We start from the raw sequence: 22,631 nt of genomic DNA on the forward strand, positions 1-22,631 counted from the left end.
TATTTTCCTTCCAAGACAGCAAGAGAAAATAATATAGATGTTTCTCTCTTTATCCTCTGGGAAGAGGAGCTCGTGGAGAGTGAACCGGAAGGACACACAGTCGTCTGCCATGCTGGGGCAGCCCTCCTCCTCCCGCAGGTGCTCTCTCTGGGATCCTGCCTTCCCATGAAGGCTCTCAAGTTCCCAGAAAGCTCTCAAGTTCCCAGAAAAGTCTCAAGTGTTTGCGTGGAGGCGCTGTAAACAAGGACAGGAAGAGTGGGGTGCAACCAGCAGGACTTTATTAGGGCAGAACCACTTCAGTCGGGCTGAGCCCCTGCCGCAGCAAAGGCGCCCAACCTCACAGGGCCCCAGGAGGACCACAGCCCCCACCTTGCCCCAGGCCCTGAACAGGGAGGGGACAGGGCCTCCTCTGGAGCGAGGGAGGGTGGCTGCAGCGAGAGCAAGGACAGGGACAGGGACAAGTCGTGTGACCTTGGGCAAGTCCCTTCCGTCCTGCAGCCTCAGTTTCCCAGTCTGTAGAATGGAGGCATGTACCCCTTGGGGAGTGGAGCTGGGCGGGCTCATCCCAGGCACCCAGCAGCCCTGCAGGAGGGGCGGCCATGTCTCTTGGGGCCCTCAATTCTGAAGTTAACAGGCTTATCTCTGGGGAGTAGATTAGGGTAAGAGGAGGGGAATTAATTCTTTTTGTTTTCAGTTTAAAAGATTTTTCTCAACAGTCAACATTTGTTCTTCCTATAATAACTATATACTTCTATTTTTCTTTTTTTTTTCATTTTAAAAGGCAGTTCCTCATTGAATCCTAGTGGCTTATCTCTGGCCAAGCCCTTTGTTCAAACCATCATTCGGGTCAGGCCTAGTCTGGTCACAAGCCTTCCAAGGACAGCTTGGGAAAACTTGGACACAGAGATGCACTCCAGCCGGTCACAAACCCTGGCGCACCAGAGGCCCCCTCCATACTACTGCCATTTTGTCACCCCAACTGTCACATCCTCTACTGTGTCACCCCTATCATGCACCCAGGATCCCCAGGCCCTGTGTGAGGAGCCAGAGGCCACCTTAGCCTCCTCCCCTCTCCACTCCTCACACCCCAAGTGTGGGGCTTTCTGCCCTATGGTCCCCTTCCTGGTCCTGGTGCAGATGCTGGGATAGAAGAGCAATCTCGGCCCAGGCCCAGAACGGACATTTCCTGACCACCAAGGGCACACAGGAGCCTCTGGCCAGGAGCCTGAATCCAGGTCCTGTTCCTAAAAATAGTAATTTTATTCCCCCGATTACGGTGGTACCTGCCAGGTTTCTCCTCTGGAAAGCTACTAGTTTTCCTTTTGGAATTAATTTGTATTTCGTGGAAGGTATTTTGAGATTATGCAAATATCCCATTTCTCCCCAAACTCTTACCCACTAATTTTAGCATTCATTTATGATTCTTAGATGAATTAATTACTGGTTGCCAAATGGTGATTCTAATATTATCATCCCTTCATTAATTAGCTGGCATTTTACTGTGAGAAAAATTTTTTGCCTCTCATTATTTATTTATATCCATGTGGACTCAGGATTTCCTATTTTATTCAATGAATCGTTATCCATTGTCATTATTTATGATGTTTAAATTGTCCCAGATTTGGCCAGTGGGAACCCCTTCAAGCTGCCTTCTATATCCTTTTCATATAGCATCATAAATATTTCTGTATTTTCTGGCACAAAAAACATATTCCTGGCTCATCATGTGTTTCCCTGGGCCGGCATGGAATCAGCCATTTTCCCAGGAGCTCTCGTTCCTTTTAAACTAGAGTTTAGAAACCAAACTCTGGGTGCCGTGTGTGCTCATTATTACTGGAGTGTTGTCCCCAGGCCCTCTCAGCGACCTGAACTAGGGAATATACGTATAAGCATAAATGCACGTGTATATAAACACACACACATATGCACACATCAAGATTTACTTTTATATCTATCTGTAAATATTGAAAAACATGAACTGACATCAGTACCTCTAATTCCAACCCAACACCATAGCATTCATCTTTTTCTACCCCACCTTGAGAGTGAAAAAGTGCCTTCTGTTATTTTCAACATGTTTACTTATTGCGTAGACTCCCTCCAGTATGTAATCAATCTTAAAGACCCCTCCTCACCCACTCAAGCCTAGCTCTGAGCTGTCCCCTCCCCCTCCCCACCTCTATCTAAGAGGCATGCAGGACACCCTCCTCCCTGCACCCAGCCTCCAGATAGAGGGAAACAGGCTCCCTCACCATGGATAGGAATTACAACATTTCTGGAAGACAAATTTCACAATAACTACCAAACTATTGAGGTTTATCCTTTTAGTTTTGTAATTTTGCCTTGAAGACAATCTAAATTTTCTTTGTCTTAGCTCCTGAAAGCAGAGTTCTCTGGGTACCTCCTGAGCCATCTGCCTGAAGGACCAGACAACTCGTTGCTAGTTGACTCCCTCCAGGGCTCTTAGCTCCGTGGCACTTCCTGACTATGTTTGCACAAGAGTCCAGAGGGCTCCTTTGTGTCAGAGAAAGTTCTGGAGCAGAAATCAGAAGATGCAGGGCATGGACCCAAGTAGGGACCCTCCCTCCCCAGCTGCAGCTGAAATCAGAGTCAGGCCAAGAGAAGGAGACAGGGGACTCCAAAGACACCTGCTATTAAGGAAGCAGCAAAATAAATGGTGAGATGTGCATATTAAGTAGCGCTGTGCATGCATGTGAAGATGAAGGCTGACAACACTTGTTGTCCTAGAAAGGCACCCAGGCAAGATATGTTGCCAAGATAAACCTGTAAGGAACATAGCAGCAGGCACGTAAATTACTGGGTGGGTTTTTATGCCTCGGAAATTGTTGAAGAATATACGTCAATCAAGCAACAGTGGCCATATCTGGAGAGTGGATTGCAAGGGACTTCCACTTTCTAAGTTAGATGTTTTTTGGTCTTTTAATTTTCATCAGTGTGTATTGCTTGTGTAATCATAAAACAAACAAAAAATCAGTTAAGTAAGTAGTTACAGAAGTCTGAGGAATCTGCTGAAATAGCTGTTGACCGAATAAGGGAGGAGCAGATAAGAGCTGGAACAAAGTTCCACCACAGGATGGGAAACACACCAAGGGGTGGGCACACTCAGGCAGGGAAGGGGAGGGATGTTGGCATCAGGACAAATGCTGGGTGGCAGTGGGCCTCTCAGCAAGGAAGCGGGACACAGGAGACCTGATACAGGCAGGTGTGACCACTGTAGCAGGTGAAGTCAGTGCCCTCCCCTTGTCTCCTGTAGACATCTGCAAATACAGCTCATACAAACTGACAGCTTCCTGAATCTTTCGCTCTCTCTGCCTGAGACTGTTCTTTAGCATTATAGTGTCTCCAGGGTGTTCTAGCTTAGGCCAGAAGCATCAGGGACTTAACACCCCAGGGACCACCCTCCCATGGAGGGATGGAAATGGACCGATAAATGTCTTATGTGGTTGGCAGCTTCCAAGATGGCCCCCAATGAGCCCTGCTTCCCAGTATTCACACCCCGGGTAGATCCCTCCCACACTGATAGGGTTGAACTATGCAATAGGATATTGCAGAAATGACAGTGTGTCAAACGCCAAACCATAAAAGCCTTGCAGCCTCTGCCTTACTCTTTTTTGCTTCACTTGCTCTTTGTGGAAGCCATCTGCTTTGTTATAAGTATGTGTGTGTGTGGTGAGGTAACGAAGGACTCCTGCCAAGAACCAGCATTAACTTGCCAGGCAAGTGAAAGAGCCCCTTTGGAAGGAGATCCTCCAGCCCTAGGCAGATCTTCAGATGATTCCAGCTTCATGAGAGACCCTGAGCCAGAACCAGCCAACTCAGCTACTCCTGGATTCTTGACCCTCAAAAACGGCGTTATATAATAAATGTTTATTGTTTTAAGCTGCTAAGTTTTAGAGTAATTTGTTACGCAGCAATAGCTAATACTCTCATACACTCCTGGCAGGAAGGTAAAATAGGGTAGCCACTTTGGAAAACAGTTTGGGGGTCCCTCAAATGATTAAATATAGCCTTACCATATGACCCAGCAATTCCACTCCTAGAACACCCAAGAGAAATGAAAACATGTTTACACAAAAACTTGTGCACAAATGTTCATGGCAGCATTATTTATGATAGTCAAAAGATGGAAATAACCCAAATGTCTATTAGTGAACAAATGGAGAAACCAAATGTGGTATATTCATACAATGGAATATTATTTGTCCATAAAAAGGAAGTGCAGATACACGCTATAGCTTGACTGAATGATGAAAAGTAAAATAAGCCAGTCACAAAAATCCACATATTAATGATTCTATTCATATGAAATGGCCAGGATAGTCAAATCTATAGTTACAGAAAGTGCAGTGGTTTCTTAGGCTGAGGTGGGTGGTGGTGGAGACTGGTAATAGCTAAAGGGGTGGGATTTCTTTTTGAAGTTATAAAAATCTTCTGAATTGACTATGGTGATGGTTGCACATATCTGTAAACATATGGAAAACCACTGGATTGTAACTTTTAATGGGTGAATTGTATCGTATGACAATTATATCCTATTAAAACTGTTTTAAAAAATAGATAATGAATGTACCACAGCGTTCTTGCCCCCTGGTGGGACAACTGTGAGGTATGTTCCACAGAGTCTCTCAGAGGGTTCCCCAGTAGGACTCAACCCCACTTTCCCAAGGCCAGAACTTGCCCGTTAATACACACCTGATTTTCTTTCCTCTCATCTTTGTCTCATTCCTCAACCCCATACTCTTCGAGATCACATCAGATACATGACTTCGCCCAATTCTTGTCTCAAGTTTTGCTTTTGAGGGAACTCAAGATAAATCAATCATGTTCTTCGTGCTGGGGGTCAAGGTCCCCGGGGGTGGGGCTGATTCTGAAGCAGGGGAAACTGCCCCCTCGCTGACTGTCCAGGGCAAAGGCTTGAATCAAAGTCCAGAATAGTTACAGAGCTGGCCGCCTTCCCCCCAGCACACCGGGCATGAGCCTGGTATGATCTGCCTACACGCTGACACAAACATACCCTTTCAGGCGGGACTGTTAACCAGGGCCTTTCCTTGCCCTTTACCCCAGAGTTGGGATGTGGGGGACGTGTTCATTTCCCCTTGGGCTTATTTTGCCTGTCTCTGCGGCTGGGCGTCATCTGACCACACAAACCACCAAGACAGAGAAGCAGGAGGTTATGAAGGGCTGTAGGGGCAGAGTTCAGTGGACTCTGTGGGAAGGATCAGACCCTTCGAATTTGATCTTGAGGTATCCGATTAAGGGAAAGCAAAGATCGCACAGCCAGACTTGAAATTAGGGAAACTGCCCCCCGCCCCGCCCCGAGCAAAGGGACCAGTGTAGTGAGGCATCTCCTGCCTAGCGGGGCCCAAGTAACTTTGGCCGGGAACCTCATCGGTGGTCACTGAACTCAGGCTGAGAGTCAAACAGCTGAGGGGAGAGGTTTGGGCTCGACCTGCTTCTCACACCAGGCTCCAGGCCCAGGCTGGGAAACAGGTGCCCAGAATTTTATTCTTTCCCCAACTCAGGCCTGCTCAGCCTCAGCCTAATGCCCTCAACTTCAAGCAAAAGATAGTTGGTGGATGTTAATGTTCCTAACACACACACACACACACACACACACACACACACACACACACACACACACACACACACAGAGTTGCCCAGAGCAACAGAGCAGGTCAAAAGTTTTGTTACCAATTTATGTATCTATCATCTATCTCCTATTGGTTCTGTTTCCCTAGGGAGCCCTGACTGATGCATCTGCTCACAGAGGAAGGCAGGCCTGGAGGGTGCTGAGTGGCAGGATGTCAGGGACGAATGGTCCACCATTCAGCGAGCATGAGGACCTATTCTGGGGGAGACAACCCCAAGGTCATAAAGAAGCAGGTGGAGGTTTTGAGACTTGCCTTGCTGTTCTGCACGCATAACATGCATTCTGTTGTTGATTTAACCAAGTTGGCCAGAAAACCAAAAATAGCCCTCATTAAGACTTTCCCAACACAACACTACAAACGGAAAATTACAAAAACCACTCAAAATACTCATGAAGTTCAGGTCCCATAGCCAGATCTCACATAAATCAGACCAAATACCACGACTGTCCTGCTGAAAATCCTCCTAAGGCTCTTAGAATAAACCCAAGCTTAACTCAGCCTACTGCTGAGCTTTGCCTACCTCAGCTCACATTCTCCTTCCCTGTGCTTGGCCAGACCACTCTCTGCCACCTCAGGGCCTTTGCATGTGCTGTTTGCTCTGGTAAGACTCCCTTTCTCTGGCTCTTTGCCTGGCACCATCTCATCCTTCAGAGCTCTGAGATGGCTTCCCGGACCACACATTCTGGCATGCCCCTCTCCACCCCCAAACCTTCTATTACATCCCCTGTTTATGCCCTACATGGAACTTACTGCAGTCCAGAACGATTTTATTTACTTGTTTTCTTGTTTATTGCCTATCTCCCCGCTCTAGTCTGGAAATTCCAGGAGAACAACTCATTCTCTAGTGTCTTCCAAATACCAGGTCATAGGAGGCAGCGCCTGATACATATTGAATAAATGAATGATTCCTCAGCTTCTAAGCTCATCCACGTACGGTCAGGGCCCCTCCCCGCCTTCCCACAGTGCTCTGGGCTGGCCCCATCCTGTCCCTTGGTGACTGACAGTGGAGCCATGGCATTCAGCTACTCAGGGGTTTGGGCCCCTGACTAGAAGGTGGAGGACCTGAATACCTTATACAGGGTTGGGCCTTCTTTCCATCTATTTCCTAGATGGAAAGTGCAAAGATCCCAGCTAGCTGGTTCCAGACCAGACATCAGGCAACTCTGGGCCCATGTCACAGCTGGAAAGACCTCCCAGAGCAACCAGCCAGGGCCCCAGGCCACACATGCACACATTCGCCTCTCAAAGGGGAAAGAGAGGAGATCTGTGGCTGTGGCTGCAGTCTGGTTGGAGGTGGACATGGGGGGCATGTTGGGGGTGAGGGAGGGCCAGTGGGGAGGACCATGGAAGGGCAGGGGCTCATAAGTCTGGCTCCAAAGGGAAGTTTTTAATAGCCTCAAATCACTGAAGTGGTGGGGGAAAGGGGAGGGGAGGGGGAAGGGTTGGGGGAGGGAAAGGAAAGGGGAGGGGTAGAGTAGGGGAGGGGAGGTAACAGGGCACAGGTACCTTCCTGGCTCTCAGGAGGAGGGAGCAAGGCTGGTGGAACCCAGTTGTCAATCTTTTGTGTCCATCAGAGTCACCTAACTGCTGATTGTAACCCCAGAGTTTCTGAGCCAGCATGGCTGGTTGGGGCCCAGGAAACATGCATTTCTAACAAGGTTCCAGATGAGGCTGATGCTGCTGGTGAGGACCACAGGGTGAGAGACGCTGCCAGGGATGTTCCACTCCCAGTTTCTGGCGTTGGGTAACCCAGTTTCTAATCGCAAAGATGTCCCCTGCTGGCACATGGCCCCTTATACCAAAGAAATGGCTTCTTCAGCCTAAATTTCTTCTCTATTAGAGAGAGTAATAATATAAACTTTACCTCCTGAGCTGGTTGTAAGGATCAGGTTGAGATAATCTGAGTAAATTATGTAGCATAGTTCCTGGCACATAGTAAGACTGGGGAAAGTTCTTCTTCAGTTGGTTGAGGTGTGGGAATTTGTTTGGAAGGAAGCTGCTATTTGGGGGATTTTGTTTTTTTTATAAGCCATAAAGAATTATTTGACTTTTAAAAACATGTACCTGTGCAACCTTGGTTAAAATGAAAATTTAATTTTTTTAATTGCATAAGATTTAATATCATTAAAAAAGAGAGCTCAAAAGCAATTTAATAGTTTAAACACAAAACATCTGTAGACAGTTGTATTATTGTTCCCAATTATCCACTCTTGCTTCCTGCAAGAGGATTATACAGCCCCACCCACTGCCAAGTGACCTGTGGTGCCGCCTTGGGAAAGACTATTAATCCAGCCCCACTGACTTTGGCCTTGACCCCATGACTGCCTTTGCCAATGGCCTGTGTGCCGACAGGACCTGTGGCACATCATAGCAGCGACTTTAAGAGCCATTGCTTATTTCCACCTGTTCACTTGCTCTTGTCCTCTGCCCAAGACTGACATGTCCCTGGTGGGGGCTGTTTTTTCGGCTTGAACAAAGGAGAATCACAGCCACAGCTGACCCATAGCCAAAAGGAGTCAAGCCATATCCAAGCTGTGGAGGAAATGTAAGAAGGGCAAGGAATATGCCCAGATGGTCGCGAGCTACTGAGATGTTGGGATACGCTGTTTCTGCAGCTATTGCTAGTGAAAACCGACTAAAAAACGTCCTGCAGTAGGTGCCTGGCTGCAGAAGACCAAAATAGACATTTCTCCAATGAAGACATAGAGATGGCCAAAAGGCACATGAAAAGATGCTCAACATCACTAGTCATCAGAGAAATACAAATCAAAACTACAATGAGGTGTCACCTCACACGGATCAGAATGGCCATCATTAAAAAGTTCACAAACAATAAATGCTGGAGACGGTGTGGAGAAAAGGGGACCCTCATACGCTGTTGGTGGGAATGTAATTTGGTGCAGCCACTGTGGAAAACAGTATGGAGGTTCCTTAACAAACTAAACATAGAGTTACCATATGACCCAGCAATCCTATTTCTGGGTATATACCCAGGAAAAAAAAAAAAAAACTCTAATTCAAAAAGATTCATACATCCCAATGCTCACAGCAGCACTATTTACAGTAGCCAAGACATGGAAGCAACCTGAATGTCCATTGACAGATGATTGGATAAGGAAGATATGGTATATATATATACAACGGAATACTTCTCAGCCACAAAAAAAGAATGAAATAATGCCGTTTGCAGTAACATGGATGGATCTAGAGATTGGGGGAGAGATAAATTAGGAGTTTAGGATTAACAGATATAAAATAGATAAACAACAAAGTCCTACTATATAGTACAGGCAACTATATTCAGTATCTTGTAATAACCTATAATGAAAAAGAATATAAAAAGGAATATATATTTGTATAACTGAATCACTGTGCCATACACCAGAAACTAACATTGTAAATCACCTACATGTCAATTTAAAAAAAAAAAGATGCCTAGCTAAATAAAGTATAATGTGTCTAAATGATGAGCGTGCAACTGTTACACTTGAAGTTATATTTTCAATTAAAATTTATATTTGAATGTATTCAGCTATTAAAATCATAGTTAAGGATATAGGAAATTGCTCCAAGGAGCATTTTTAATAAGTGGACAAAGGCAAAGTTTCAAACTGAAAGTACCGTGCGATCCCAGTTTTGTAAGTAAAAATATATCATGTACGTGTTGCTTGAGGTAAGTTGGATGGTAATTTTGCCTAGAAATAAAAGGATTGCGGGAAAAAAGATACCTAGATGTTAACAGTGGTGATCTCAAGGTGGTGGAATTAGAAAGGGTAGTTATTCCCCTTTATGCTCATCTGCACTTTCCAACTTGTCTATAATGGCCATGTCATACTTTTATAATTTAGGTAAACAGTTATGCTGTACAGGTATGTTTAAAAGAATCCATTGCTGATGGTAGTGCAGAGGGCAGGGAGCCCTGGGAAGGCAGCCCAGGGTCCCAATAGTTCCTGGTAGGGCTCAGAGGTGGGAGTGGACGGAGGTTTCTCATGGTCTCCTTATACCCAGATACCCCAGGCACAGGGCTACATCTAGTAGACTTAATGTCCTATGAGAATATGTATAACTTTAAAAAAAAGATTCATTGGTTCCAAATATAAAAATAAAAGTGTAATTTTTAGATTAGTAAATGTTAATAATAAAAGTTAATGTTTAAATGTCTAAAATTTGTGACCACACATTAAAAAGTTAAATGCGGTGACTGCTTAATGGGTACAAGTTGTCATTTGAGGTGATGAAAAAGTTCTGGAACTACATAGTGGTGATGGTCATATTATGTTGTGAATGTGCCTAATACTACTGAATTGCACACTTCTAAATGGTTTAAATGGTATAGTTTATATTATGTGTATTTGACCAGGAAAAAACCCCCTCAACTTCAACGCAAGTCAACGCTTATATAATTATATGGAACTCACATTTAATGTGGAATTTGAGTGATCTTCTGTGTACCTAATATGATGTGAGTGGGACCCCAAAATAAAATCAGCCCAGAAGAGGCAGTGGTTGCTAATGATCTCTGTTCTCCTGTCACTAGACACTTTTAGAGTGACAGTGAATGTGTAGCTTTCAAGGTAGGGATGGGAGTGAGTATGGAACACAAACCTGTTTCTCATCTTGTCACATGGGGTCTGGAACTCAGAGGCAGACCCTCAGAGAGATCTGCCTCCTACAGAGCCAGGAGCCTAAATCAGGGATTGGCACCCTCCTGTGATGCCACAGAACCAGCACTGGGGGGCAGCAGAGAGCCAGATCAGGCTGGGAGGGCACCTGGAAGCTGTCCCCATATCCACTGTTCTCTCCCCCATTTCCCTGCCCCTGACTCTCCGAAGCTAACCAAGACTAAACAAGACAGTCATTTCAGCTTGATTTTTTCAGAGAATGGTACCATTTCTCAAAAGGAAATTGCTTTGCAAGTAAACCTAAGTGTTTCACCAGCTCCTTCCAGTGGGATATTCAAGAATATTCAAGATTGGTCAGTTTTTACATATTAAAGACATACTATCATTTAAAACATGTTTTCAGTTTTGCTATAGCCAATATATTATGGCAATTTCAGGGATCGACCTGATAAAACTCACATCCTATTTTTTGTGGGGTATCAATTTAAGATTTTTCACCTGATATTCATCATGCTAATATCTTTAAGAGATTAGAAAACTTTAATACAAGATTGGCAGCAAAGATATTTTTCCACAGCACTAAGAAGTTAACTTGGTTCAGACAGCGGCACCCTGAGAAGACTATTCTGTATAAAGCAGTCACAGGTCTCTTCTAAGATGACTTTACTACTATGTAAGAAAATGCCTCAAAACTGAGTAGTTCAGAGTAAATACTGTTGTTGTTGTTGTTGTTGTTGTTATTGTTATTTGGGCTAGGCTTAGCTGGGTGGTTCTTCTGCTGGTCTCACCTGCGTTCACTATGGGGCCAAAATTCGCAGGCAAGTGGTTTGGGGGCTGAATGGTCTGTGTCACTGTTGACCCCTCTCACATGTCTGGCATTTGGCTGGGGTGATGAGGGCAACCGGGCCACAAGAATCTCATTATCAAGCTGGCCAAACTTCTTTGCTTGGCAGCTGGGCTCCAAAAAGAGTAAGAGAAGCCAAGCCCCAAAGCACAAACACTTTTTAAGCCTCTGCTTGTGTCATGTTTTCTACTGTCCCCTTGACAAAGGCAAGTCACGTGGCTAACCCTGATTCAGGAGACAGAGAAAAGACAGGAGGAGCCGCAAAATATTGTGACCTTTAAAAAATCTACCGCAAGCTCTTTCTCCTCTCCTGCCATATCAAGGATATTGTTATACAGGCAGGGATGGATGACAGCCACTTGCCAACAAAGTGCCCCCTCCCACCCCCATGTCCCTGGAATCAAGTTCAAGGCAGTTAAATCTGCATTTCCCCAGATGCCTCTGGGAGAAAACCAGTCCCATGAAGTAAGGTGTTCCCCTGCAAATTCATATGTTGAAGCTCTAACCCCCCAGGGTGACTGTATTTAGAGATGTCTTTAAGGAAGTAATCAAGGTTAAATGACATCAAAAGCAAAGGACCCCAATCCAACAGAACTTACGTCCTTATAAGAAGAGGAAGAGACACCAGAGTGCAGTTTCTGTGTGTGTGTACACGTGTGTGCGTGTGCTTGTGTGCGCACAGATAAGAGGCCATGTGAGGACACGGTGAGAAGGCAGCCATTTGCAGGCCAGAAGAGACCTCACCAGAGCCAGCCTTGCCAACACCTTGATCTTGGACTTGAAGCTACAGACTGTGGAAAACAAATGTCTGTTGTTTAAGCCGCTCAGTCTGTGGTATCCTGTTATGGCAGCCCGAGCTGACACAAGTGTTCCTTGGTTAAACAACTTTGGGAGATGTGTGTTCAATACTGGCTCCCCACCCCCCACCCCCTACCCTGCTGGGAAATTCACAGAGCTCATAGCCTACTAAAGGCTCTGAGAAATTCCTCAGCAAAGAAACCTATAGTTAAACCCAGTGTTTCCCAAATTTATTTAAGCATGAGGTCCTTTCCCAACACGTATGATCACCTTAGAAATCCAGGTGTCAATAGGGTTGGTTTCTCCTAGAGGCCCTGAGGTAGAATCTGTTCCATGCCTTTCCCTCACCTCCGCTTGCTGCCAGCAACCCTTAGAGCTCCTTGGCTTGGAGATGCATCATTCACTCCCATCTCCACCTCCATCTTCACATCTCAGCAGCTCCATCTCAGCAGCTACCCTTTCTCTTATAAGGACCCAGTCATTAGATGCAGGGCCCACCCTAAATCCAGGATGACCTCATCTGGAGATCTTTAACTTATTATATCTGCAAAGACTCTTATTCCAAATGAGGTCCCATTCTGAGGTCGCAGGTAGACATGTCTTTTGGGGGCCACAATTCAATCCACTACAGAAGCCAGGGGACACTCAAAGTGGCTGGCTGAGTGTGGACATGGTGTGCGGGTGAGTGGGACCCCTCTAGGTGTCTGCAAACTGAAGGTCCATCCCCTCCTGGGGTTATGTTACAGAGAACACCCCTTCTCCCCTTGACAATGCTGGTTCCCCAAATCCTCATTTCTTAAACTCTTTGCTGACCAACCCCCATGAATACATTCCTGTTTGGGGCAGATCAAGACTTGTTGTTCTATTTACTCAAAACCTGATTGAGGGGGCAGGGGTTGGGAAGGGATAGACTGGGAATTCAAAATTTGTCGACACTGACAGGCACATGCAGAATAGATAAACAAGATTATACTGTACAGCACAGGGAAATATACACAAGATCTTGTGGTAGCTCACAATGAAACAGTATGTGACAATGAATATATGTATGTTCATGTATAACTGAAAAATTGTGCTCTACACTGGAATTTGACACAACATTGTGAAATGACTATAACTCAATAAAAAAAATGTTAAAAAAAAAAAAAAAAGGAAGAAACAAGGAAACAAACAAAAAAAACAAACAAAACCTGATTGGGCTTCCTGACCCTGCTCTTCTGCTTCGTTCTGGAAGACAGTGCCTGTCTTTCTAGGGAACGTTTGCAAAATGCAGTTCTCATTTGTGCTGCAATGTGGCAGGCAGGCTCTTACAAGGCTGTGCTTCTTAGAGGCTTCCTCCCCAAACCTTCCCAAAGCCGTACTTACTCTGTGCCTCTCTCCTGCCCAGAACCCTCCACCACTCTCTCAGCCTCAGAAGAAAGTGAGACCTTCTGCCTCCAGGGACAGCTTTCCGGGATCAGCCAGTGTGTTCCCACTGCCTCCCCACACAGGGCCGCCTCTGGCTGCCTTGGTGCCTTCCACCTGGATTGCATCCCTGACCACCATCCCTGCCACCTGTGCACAACTCTGGGCCTACAAGCCTCTTGGCAGGTGAATTTCAAGGGTCTGCTGGTCCCTGGAATGCAAATAACCAGACACAGGTAGATCTTAGAGGTGGGGCAGCTGTGCATGTGCATTTTTCTGGAGAGGGGCCCATATCTTTCATCCCTTCTCCGAATTGTTCCTTCCAGACTAAGGAGGCTAAAACCCACTAGTTTGGGCTCAGTGAGCAACTCTTTGTTAGAGTGATAACTCTGGGGAAACCCGCCCTCTCCCCACTCCTTCCAGGTTGAGAAGCCCCTGGTGGGAGGAGAGAAGGGGAAGCAGTGAGTCCCGGGCCTGAGAGGCACAGAGCATCCACAGGACACCCTAGGAATGGAGTGAAGCTGGCTCGGTGCAGAGAGTCCCAGCCTGGAGCAGGAGGTGGCTCTGCCCCACCCCCACCCCATCCCCTCATCCCCTCCACCCTCCTCACCCCACCCTCTGTGACTATCAGATCTCTGGAGCTGAGAGACAGTTGGGGACCCTGAGGGCAAAACCCTGTGACACCCCCCAATCTACCCCATGGTTTGGCCTCTAGCAGCCTTCTTAAGTCTTTCCAGCAGCCTAGATCTTGGGAACCCGCACACTTCAGGGAATGTGCATTTGGCCCACTAGGCCATGTTGTGACAACAGATTGATGACTTGTCTCTCAAATTACACTTTTTGCAAGCAGATACCTATCTTTACCCTCTTTGGGATTCTACTCGAGGGCCTAATCCTGTGCTCAAGAGCACTGTATCCGTCTGCTCAGGCTGCCACACAAAGTGCCACAGACAGTGGCGCTTAAATGACAGAAACGCGTTTCCTCAGTTCTGAAGGCAGAAGGCAGAAATCAAGGTGTCGGCCCTGTTTACTCCTGAGGGCAGTGAAGGAAGGAGATGTTCCCAGCTCCTCTCCTTGGTTTATGGATGGCCGTCTTCATGTTCACGGGGCATTCTCTGTGTGTGTGTGTGTCTGGGTCCACATTTCTTCTTCTTAAAAGGACACCAGTCATATTGAGTTAAGACCCACCCTAGTGACCCTATTCTAATTTAATTACCTCTCTAAAGGCCCAGTCTCCTAATATAGTCACACTCTGAAGGGCAGACACCCAGGAGTAAGGATGAGTGGAGGCACACGTGAGCAGAAGAATAATTCACCGCTTGGCAGGTGAATTTCAGGGGTCTGCTGGTCCAGCTTCTCAAGGCTGATCTGCACCGGAGTCCCCTCAGGGCCCCCCTCCGGCCACTGCACAGCCCCCAACCAGGCTTCTGAGGGGCCTGAGTCCTCTCACAGCAGCTGGCAGGCCAAACCTGAGGGTGGGGAGAGATCAAGGTGGACCCTGGAGATGGGGGCCGGACTAGAAAAGGCATCCTAAGGGCTGCGGCAGCCCAAGGGGGTGTGTATGTGGTGGGTAGAGGACTGAAGCACTGCTTTGTTTTAGAGATGGGGGTGGGAGGGGTGGTCTCTCAGTTCAACTGCCTTCCCACTCAGAGTGGGTGTTTGGGTTGAATCCTGTTTGCATACAGGGCCCAGGCTTCTGGAAGTTTAGGGAGAAGGAATTTATTTTAACTTGCAAATTTGTTCTAATACTTCAAGTAATATTTACTCATTGTTGAAAGGGCAAATGAATTGTATAAATTTCAAAATGCACAAAAGCTTGAAAGAAAAAACTTGCCTACGGTCCACCACAACTGGAAGTCTCTGATGCTGGCTACTCATTTGTTATTTGACCCAACCGTGTTTTTAACTCTTAGGATCTTGATGCAAGTAATACATGTTACTAGAGAAACATTAGAAAATTCATTTCACACACACACACACACACACACACACACACACACAATTTAAGTCACTTATAATCCCATTACCTAAAGATACCTTGTTTTTCTTAAATTGTACTGCTCTTAATACCTTTGAACATTGTCCCATGGTTATTCGTTATTTAGATTTCTTTGGTAAATGATCTGTGCTCATCTTTTGCACACTGTGGTGTTTGGTATATAATGGTGTCTTATTGATCTGTTTGGGATCTTCATATAGCGTAGGTATTAATCCTATGTTATATTTGTAGCAAGTATTTTTTCCCAGTTCATGGTTTGTTCTTAAATTTTTTAGATTGCTTTTTGACCTATGTCTATTTTTCCTCCTTGGAATTTCTTTTATGTTTAGAAAGTACGTCTCCCCAAAACCAAATATTTTTAGTTTACTTAGGACCTCTCTCTCTTTTTCTTTCTTTGTACTTACTTCTTTAAGTGAAAGTGAGAAACTAACCCAATGTTTTTCCAGATACTTAACCAACTGTGCCAGCACCATTTTGTAACTCAGCCCTCTACTGTCCCTGCTCCACGTCCCCAGGGCAGTTTGCTCCTGCCAACCTCAGGGAGAAACTAGTCCCCTGGGTCTGCAGCTCCCTGGCCACCAGCGCTCACACAAAAGCACTAGCAAACAAGGTGTGATTTTTGATGTTGTGGAGAGATGGTGACGGGTGTACCTTGGAGAGCTCAACACAAACAATTTAAAAATTCCCTCTAGACATTTCTGTTCTCCCCAAGCCTCACCTGCTCTGCTCCCAGAAAGGCCTGACCTTTTCTCCCCTTCTCAGTGCAACCGAAGAACTTCAAAACCCTCACCCCATCTCTCCGGCAGAGCATCTGGGCTGGAGGGCTCCTGGCCCAAACCCAGCTCTTTCCAAACGAAGTCTCTCTTCTCGGGGTAACAGCATCCATCTCCTTAGAAAGCAGAGTAGCATCACCTTTTGTCGTTTGAGAATGCCTTCGGGGTCTCAGCCCCCACCCCATGGGGCTTATTTACCTATTCCTTCCAAACAAACCCAATGTGTTCTAAGTGGAGTTCCCATACCACCTGCTAATGGAGCCCAGGTTGCTCAACTCCTTAAAGGTCTTGAAAACACAGGAAGCAGGAGCTTTGGGAAGAGGCAGAATCTGGAGCACCCCCTTAGAGCGCTGATATTCAGAAGGGCTGCGGGGGGGGGGGGGAAGGGGGAGCGGAGAACTGGGACAGAGGGAGGGAGGAGCTGCCACCAGAGACTAGGGCCCCCAGGTGGTCTCACTGGCAGGTAGGGGCCGTGTGCACCACCCTTATCGTGGACAGGGCCACGGGCGTGCGGGTCGGGGGAGGAGTGTGGGCAGGGCTGCAGAGCTCCAGAAGGCTCCAGGCCCATTTACTGTAAACCACTAATTTACTGGGAAAAACAAAGCCCATTATGTAGTTACAATTGATTAAATCATTGGTCATTGGTGATTGGTTAACTCCACCTCCGGCCCCTCCCCCTCCCCAGAGTTGTGGGGGTGGGGCTGAAAGTTCCAATCCTCTAACCACAAGATTGGTTCCTCTGGCAACCAGTCCCCCTCCAGAATCTTACTAGTCCCCTCGTTAACATAAACTCGGGCATGGTCAACAATTATGAATAACACAAGACACTCTTATTAGGAAATTCCAAAGGTTTTAGGAGCTCTGTGCCAGGACAAAAAGCAAATATATATTACTTTTCATTATACCACAGGTAGGACTATTATTAGCCCCACTTAAAAGTCGGAAGAACCGAGGTACAGATGTGAAGTAACTTGCTTTGGGTCACACAGCTGGTTACAGCAGCGGCAGGATTTGAACCCTGGCAGCTCAGTCCCAGAGGCCACTTGGGAGCACCAGCTGCCTTGCTGTGTGGGACGCTGGGGGATCATGGGGCGAGGCCATCCTCAAAAGGGAGCCCTGAGGGTTATCCCTTTGGAGGGCAGGGCAAACAGCCCCCTGCCAGGGAAAGAGAGTGTACTCAGACTCAGCGGTGTGCTGGTGAACCACCGATTTACTGGGGAAAACAAAGCCCTGATTCTTAGTCGTTTTCCATGGGGGAAACAATCCCCCCAAGCTGATATTAAGCTAGTAAGCTGACACCGGGAAGAGAGGAGTCTATCAGCCGATGCACTCCGATGGACAGCTCTACAGGTTTGGGGCCTATAGGGGGTTCCCAGCAAGTCTGAGGTCCTGGGGCGGCAGCTGCTCCCACGGCTTCACCCAATTCCAACAGCAACAGCACAGTCAGGTGGAAGCGTCCTCCTACGGTGTGACGTCAACCCCCGCTCAGAGCTGGGCTGAGCCTTGATTCTCTCTGGCTTGTGGGCAGAGCTCTGGGGGAGCCCTCCTCACTGACAGGGAGGCCCGCCCAGGGCCACAGCGGGGCTGTCCTGAGAAGGACATTAGAAAATCCCCAGCGCCTGACCTCAGCCGACACCCAGCCCAGTCCCCACTTCCATCCCTTCTGGAGCCTGCGCCCTCCCATGTTTTGCAGCTTAGCTATACACTTAACCTGTTGTGGGCTGTGTTGCTACCCCGCATCTCTGCGTCTGAAAGATGCCAGTGTGTGTCAGCGTGTGAGTGTGTCAGTGTGAGAGTAAGTGTGAGTACGCTGGGGTAGCAGGTTCCCACACACTCAGTCCACCATGTTGCTTAGGGGGATTTTTGTCTTTATTATTACTTATTTTTGCTTATGTATATTTTGTGATTTTGTTACAATAATCAGAATCTATTGTGGGCATTTTGCTTTCTGCCAGGCTTTTCCTACTAGACTTTCTTTAAATGTCTGTAATCACCATACAGCAGATCTCGTCTGTGTTTCCAGCTCAGAGTCCATTTTGCCCTCTTTTGGTAATAGCACCCCAGTTTCCTTTGGGACCAACTCCACTACTATTTGCAGGCCTTATGTTTCAATGAGACTGACCCCATGTCCCCATTCCATGCCTGACCAACCAGGATTTTGTCCCCAGGTTGATTTTTTCAGAGGAAAACACAGGAACCCATGAAACTCAGGGCCTGAGGTTTGCTGTAACTACTGAGGACCAGGGTGTCTACACTGACCTGAAGCTGCTAGCAACCTGGATACAGAGGACTATTCCTAAAAATCTGTCCATCAGTGAGAAAAGGGAACCGAGAGAGGGAGAAAGAGAAGACTGAATCTTGACAGCATTACTGAACTCTCTGCAGAAACATCCCTTTAGACTTTATACATTTCTGTGAACCAATAAATCCCTTTATTTGTATTACTTTGGGGGATGTATGTATATATGTTTTTATTTATTTATCTATTTTTAACAGAGGTACTGGAGACTGAATCCAGGACCTTGTGCATGCTAAGCAGGCACTCTACCACTGAGCTACACCCTCCCTGCTCCACTTTTATTTTTATTACTTTTGCTTACCCAGTTTGAATTGGGCTTTCATTACCTCCAGCTGAGTGTATTGGCAAATATACATAATGTACATAAAATATTGTATCCTGCTTTTTAGGGTGATAGTATATGGCAAGCATTTTCCCATGTGTATATGTAGGCTTTATACAGCTGCATAATATTCCATAAACTGAATTTACCCTAAAATAAGAATATTTAATAGGAGAGTCATTGTCTCTACAAGACAGGGGCTGAAAGGAATCAAAGGCAAAATTTTTCAGACTAATTTCCTCTTCTGAACACTACTTAATAAAGGCAGGAAACTTTTGAACTAAATTAAGAAAAAAATGTTTAGATATATTTTCTTTTGTATATGTGTATGTGTATATATATATGTGTGTGTGTATATATATATTCCATGTAACAATAGAATAAATACACATTGTGTTCTATACCAATATCTAATATTTATTTATAAATAAACAATATTTTTTTACCCCAATTTTAATAATCTTCTCTGCTCTTTGACATCTTGGCACAGATTCTTAAGGCATGTGAAACTTAACAAGGGTAAGTGTGAAGTGCAATACGTTGAATTAAAACTCGAATTCCAAATGGAAGGACAAGGAGTTTGGCTTCGGTGCCTAAGAAGAGTGTCTAATGGTTGTAGTGGGTCACAGTCTGCCCATGAGGTGACATTAAGAACTTTCTAACTAGAAGCAGCGGGCTGTAGGGGTATGGAGGGCTTTGGAGTCAAGCATTTAACTTGCTGTGTATTTAGTTTCTCTAAGTCTCAGTTTCCTTATCTGAATAGTGGGGGAATAACACCTGTACAGTGCCAGGCACTTAATGCAATGTGCTGACCTTGATTTTTAAGACAGGAAACTATTTGAACAAACACTGAACAACCACCTACCTGACAGGGATGTCAGAACTGTCAGAACTGGATAAGTATTAAGTTTAGCTGCATGTAACAGAAAACCCAAAATAACAATGGTTTGAGCATATATGTAATTATTTTCCCTCACACAAAGGAATTCTGGAGGATAGCAACAGTCTGGTCTGATCTGGTGGCTGGTGTGGTAGCTCCAACCATGGGACCCAGATTCCTTCTATGTGTTCCACAAATTGTGTGGCATTTAGTGTGTGCCTTCCAACCTCAAGGTCACCTCATGTATCAAAATGGCTGCTGGTGCTCCAGCCTTCACATTCTTGATAACAGGATGGCATAAAGGAGAAGGAGCAAAAAGGTGTTCTGCTCTTTGAAGAATTCTTTCTGAAGTTCCACTCAATACTTTCTGCTTACATTTCATTGGCCAGAAGATCTTACCTAACTGCAAGGGAGGCTGGGAAATATATTCTTTTGTCTGAGCACATAGCCACCCTAAATAAAATTGGACTTCTGATCTTGAGGAAGAACGGCTACTAAGATGAGCAACTAGCAGTCTTTTCCGTGATTCCTTTACAAAGTACAAGGTCATCCCACACTGACAAACTTGGGTTTGCCCTGTGACTTCTGAGATGGCCAGAGTATTCATGGGGAGAAGAAATACTCATTAAGCATTGAGCCTGGTGCTCGGAGAAGTGACAGCAACTGTTATATACTGATGCGGTGAGATTATGGTAAGCCTTTCTCTGCATTAGCCAATATCCTTCCTATGACAATCATTCAATATTTTAATATCCCTTCTGGATATAAGGTAGTGCTGGAGAGCCTGAGCTCTGAAATCCCAGATTCAGCGCTTATTAATAGTGTGCCTTTAAAGAAGTCACTTATTCCCTCTGAGGCTCGGCTTCCCGATAATGGATCCGCACCTACCTAGAGATGATGGGGTTGTTGGAGGTTAGATGTGTAGCTTCTTTTCCTGCCCATGATAAACAGTCTCTAAATGTTAGGTGATAACCGCAGGGGAGCACAGGCACAGCAGACTGGAACTCTCCCTCTAACCACCGTCTTAATCACAAGCACAAGCACATTTATCTGGGTCTACGCTTCTCCAAAGAACACTCAGGGCTTTACAGATATTTTGTTACTCTCTGCCCTCCCAACCTAGTTAAGCAGGGAGAAGATGGAGACTGTTTATCCTGCCTCACAGGGCTAACCCCTGTCTTAGTCCATTCAGGCTGCAGATTCAGTGTCGGGTGAGTACTTGCTTCCTCGTTCATAGATAGCCATCTTCTGGCTGCAGTTCACATGGAGGAGGGGGCCAGGGAACTTGGTGTGGTCCACTTGATCAGGGCACCAAGCCCATTCATGAGGGCCCCACCCTCATGACTTAATCACTTCCCCAAGGCCCCAACTCCAAATACTATTACACTGGAGATTAGCTTTCAACATATAAATTTCAGGATGGGACACACACCTTCCGCCTATAGCTCCCACAACCAAAGACAATCAGGGCCAGTTGCTGCCCAGGCCCTTAGCCTTCACTTGTTCCTACTCACCACTGCTGCAAAAGTCACTCTCTGCAGAAAGACTTGGCCAAATCAGTCAACAGTGTGGACAGAGAGGTGCTGGGAGTGGTCCCTTACGACATTATTATAAATCAACATCTGTATCCCATTCTCTTTCATCAGAGTCATGGCCATCATGATTCCTTGTGGGCAACTGCACCTGTGTACAACTTCCATGTTTTTCCACATTTGCCTTGCTCTCCTTAGACATTAGCAAACTTGGCCATGAACAGTCCCAGAGACTCAGTGCCCTAGGGCAGCCACTCTGGAAGCTCACGACCCTTGCTCTGCAGGTGCCTGTGACATCACCAGCTTCAACAGCCCCCTGTGATGTCACCACCTGAACAACTCAGCCCAGCAAGGCAGTGGTCACTCCCTCAACCAGCACAAGTGACAGAAGGCCTAGATGACCACCGTGCCCTCAGGAGAGGCCAGAGCCACCAGCACCCCTACACATGGTGACAGCAAGTCTACAGACATCCCAACCGTGGGGTCCCAAAGTCCGGTGCCCCTCCTTGCAGATGTCCCAGCAGCTCTCAGCACTGCAGCTTTGGCTGAACAGCAGGATGTAGACCAGGCCTCCATCAAGCCAGCCACCTTGGAGGACAAGTCAGGGTCTGGAGACAAGGACAAGCATGAAGCTGCTGCAGGGCATGGCCAGGAGCCCAAGGAGGCCACCACCCTGCTTGATCACCCGGCCCCAGACGCACTGCAAACATCCATGGGCCTCCAGGACTCAGTGCAGAATGGACCGGGGCAAGATTCAAGGATGACTCAGGGTCCTCAGGTTTTCCAACAAGACTCCCTGATTAAGGAAGAGACACCACAAACAGCGGGGGTCCCAGGTAGGGGGCAGGAACTAGCTCCATCTACCCCAAGTGCTCAGGTACAGTCCCCCCAAAATGTGGAGGCTCAGCCCGTTCTGAGCACTGCGGATGCCAACAGCCAGCCTGACACTCGGGCCTCTGACACCGCTGAAGCTGTTGAGAAACCTGAGGATCTGGAAGCCTTGAACCCTGACACTTACGCTTTGCCATCAGCCCCCACTTTGCCTGGGCCCCGAAGGGTGGCTCTGGGGAGGAGGCCCACAGACTACGAGGCCAGCGAGAACAATTATATGCGCTCCATGACCAGCCTGTTGGGCGGGGGCGAGGGGTCCTTCAGCTCGCTGGCAGACATCCTGGTGTGGTCTGAGACCACCATGAGCATGGCCACAGGCATCCTGGCCTCTGGCCGCGGCTCCATGACAGACCTGCTGCACACCACGGGGCCCGGCCTGCACTCTGTCTCCAGCATCCTAGGGAGCGCCAGCTCCGCCTTCTCCTCTGGGCTGGCAGAAGGGACCATCTCAGCCCTGCGCACCGTCACCCACATCCTGGAATCAGTGGAGCGGAGGACCATGGAGGGCATCCGCTCAGCCGTGCGCTACCTGACCAGCCACCTCACCCCAAGCCAGGCCCAGGCCAGCCCCAACCTCAACTAGATCCTGCACTCC

The 22,631-nt window shown here is 46.8% G+C and overlaps 1 protein-coding gene across 1 annotated transcript; it reads left to right on the plus strand.

Moving 5' to 3' along the window:
• The first annotated feature begins 21,542 nt into the window (after nucleotides 1-21,542).
• On the plus strand, nucleotides 21,543-22,631 carry TEX44 (testis expressed 44). Its single transcript, XM_010956065.2, has one exon. It carries the CDS (start codon nucleotides 21,543-21,545, stop codon nucleotides 22,617-22,619), a length of 1,077 nt encoding a protein of 358 aa, XP_010954367.1. The 3' UTR covers nucleotides 22,620-22,631.

Source organism: Camelus bactrianus, chromosome 5 (genome assembly GCF_048773025.1).
Source record: "Camelus bactrianus isolate YW-2024 breed Bactrian camel chromosome 5, ASM4877302v1, whole genome shotgun sequence".
NCBI classification, from domain to species: Eukaryota; Metazoa; Chordata; class Mammalia; order Artiodactyla; family Camelidae; genus Camelus; species Camelus bactrianus.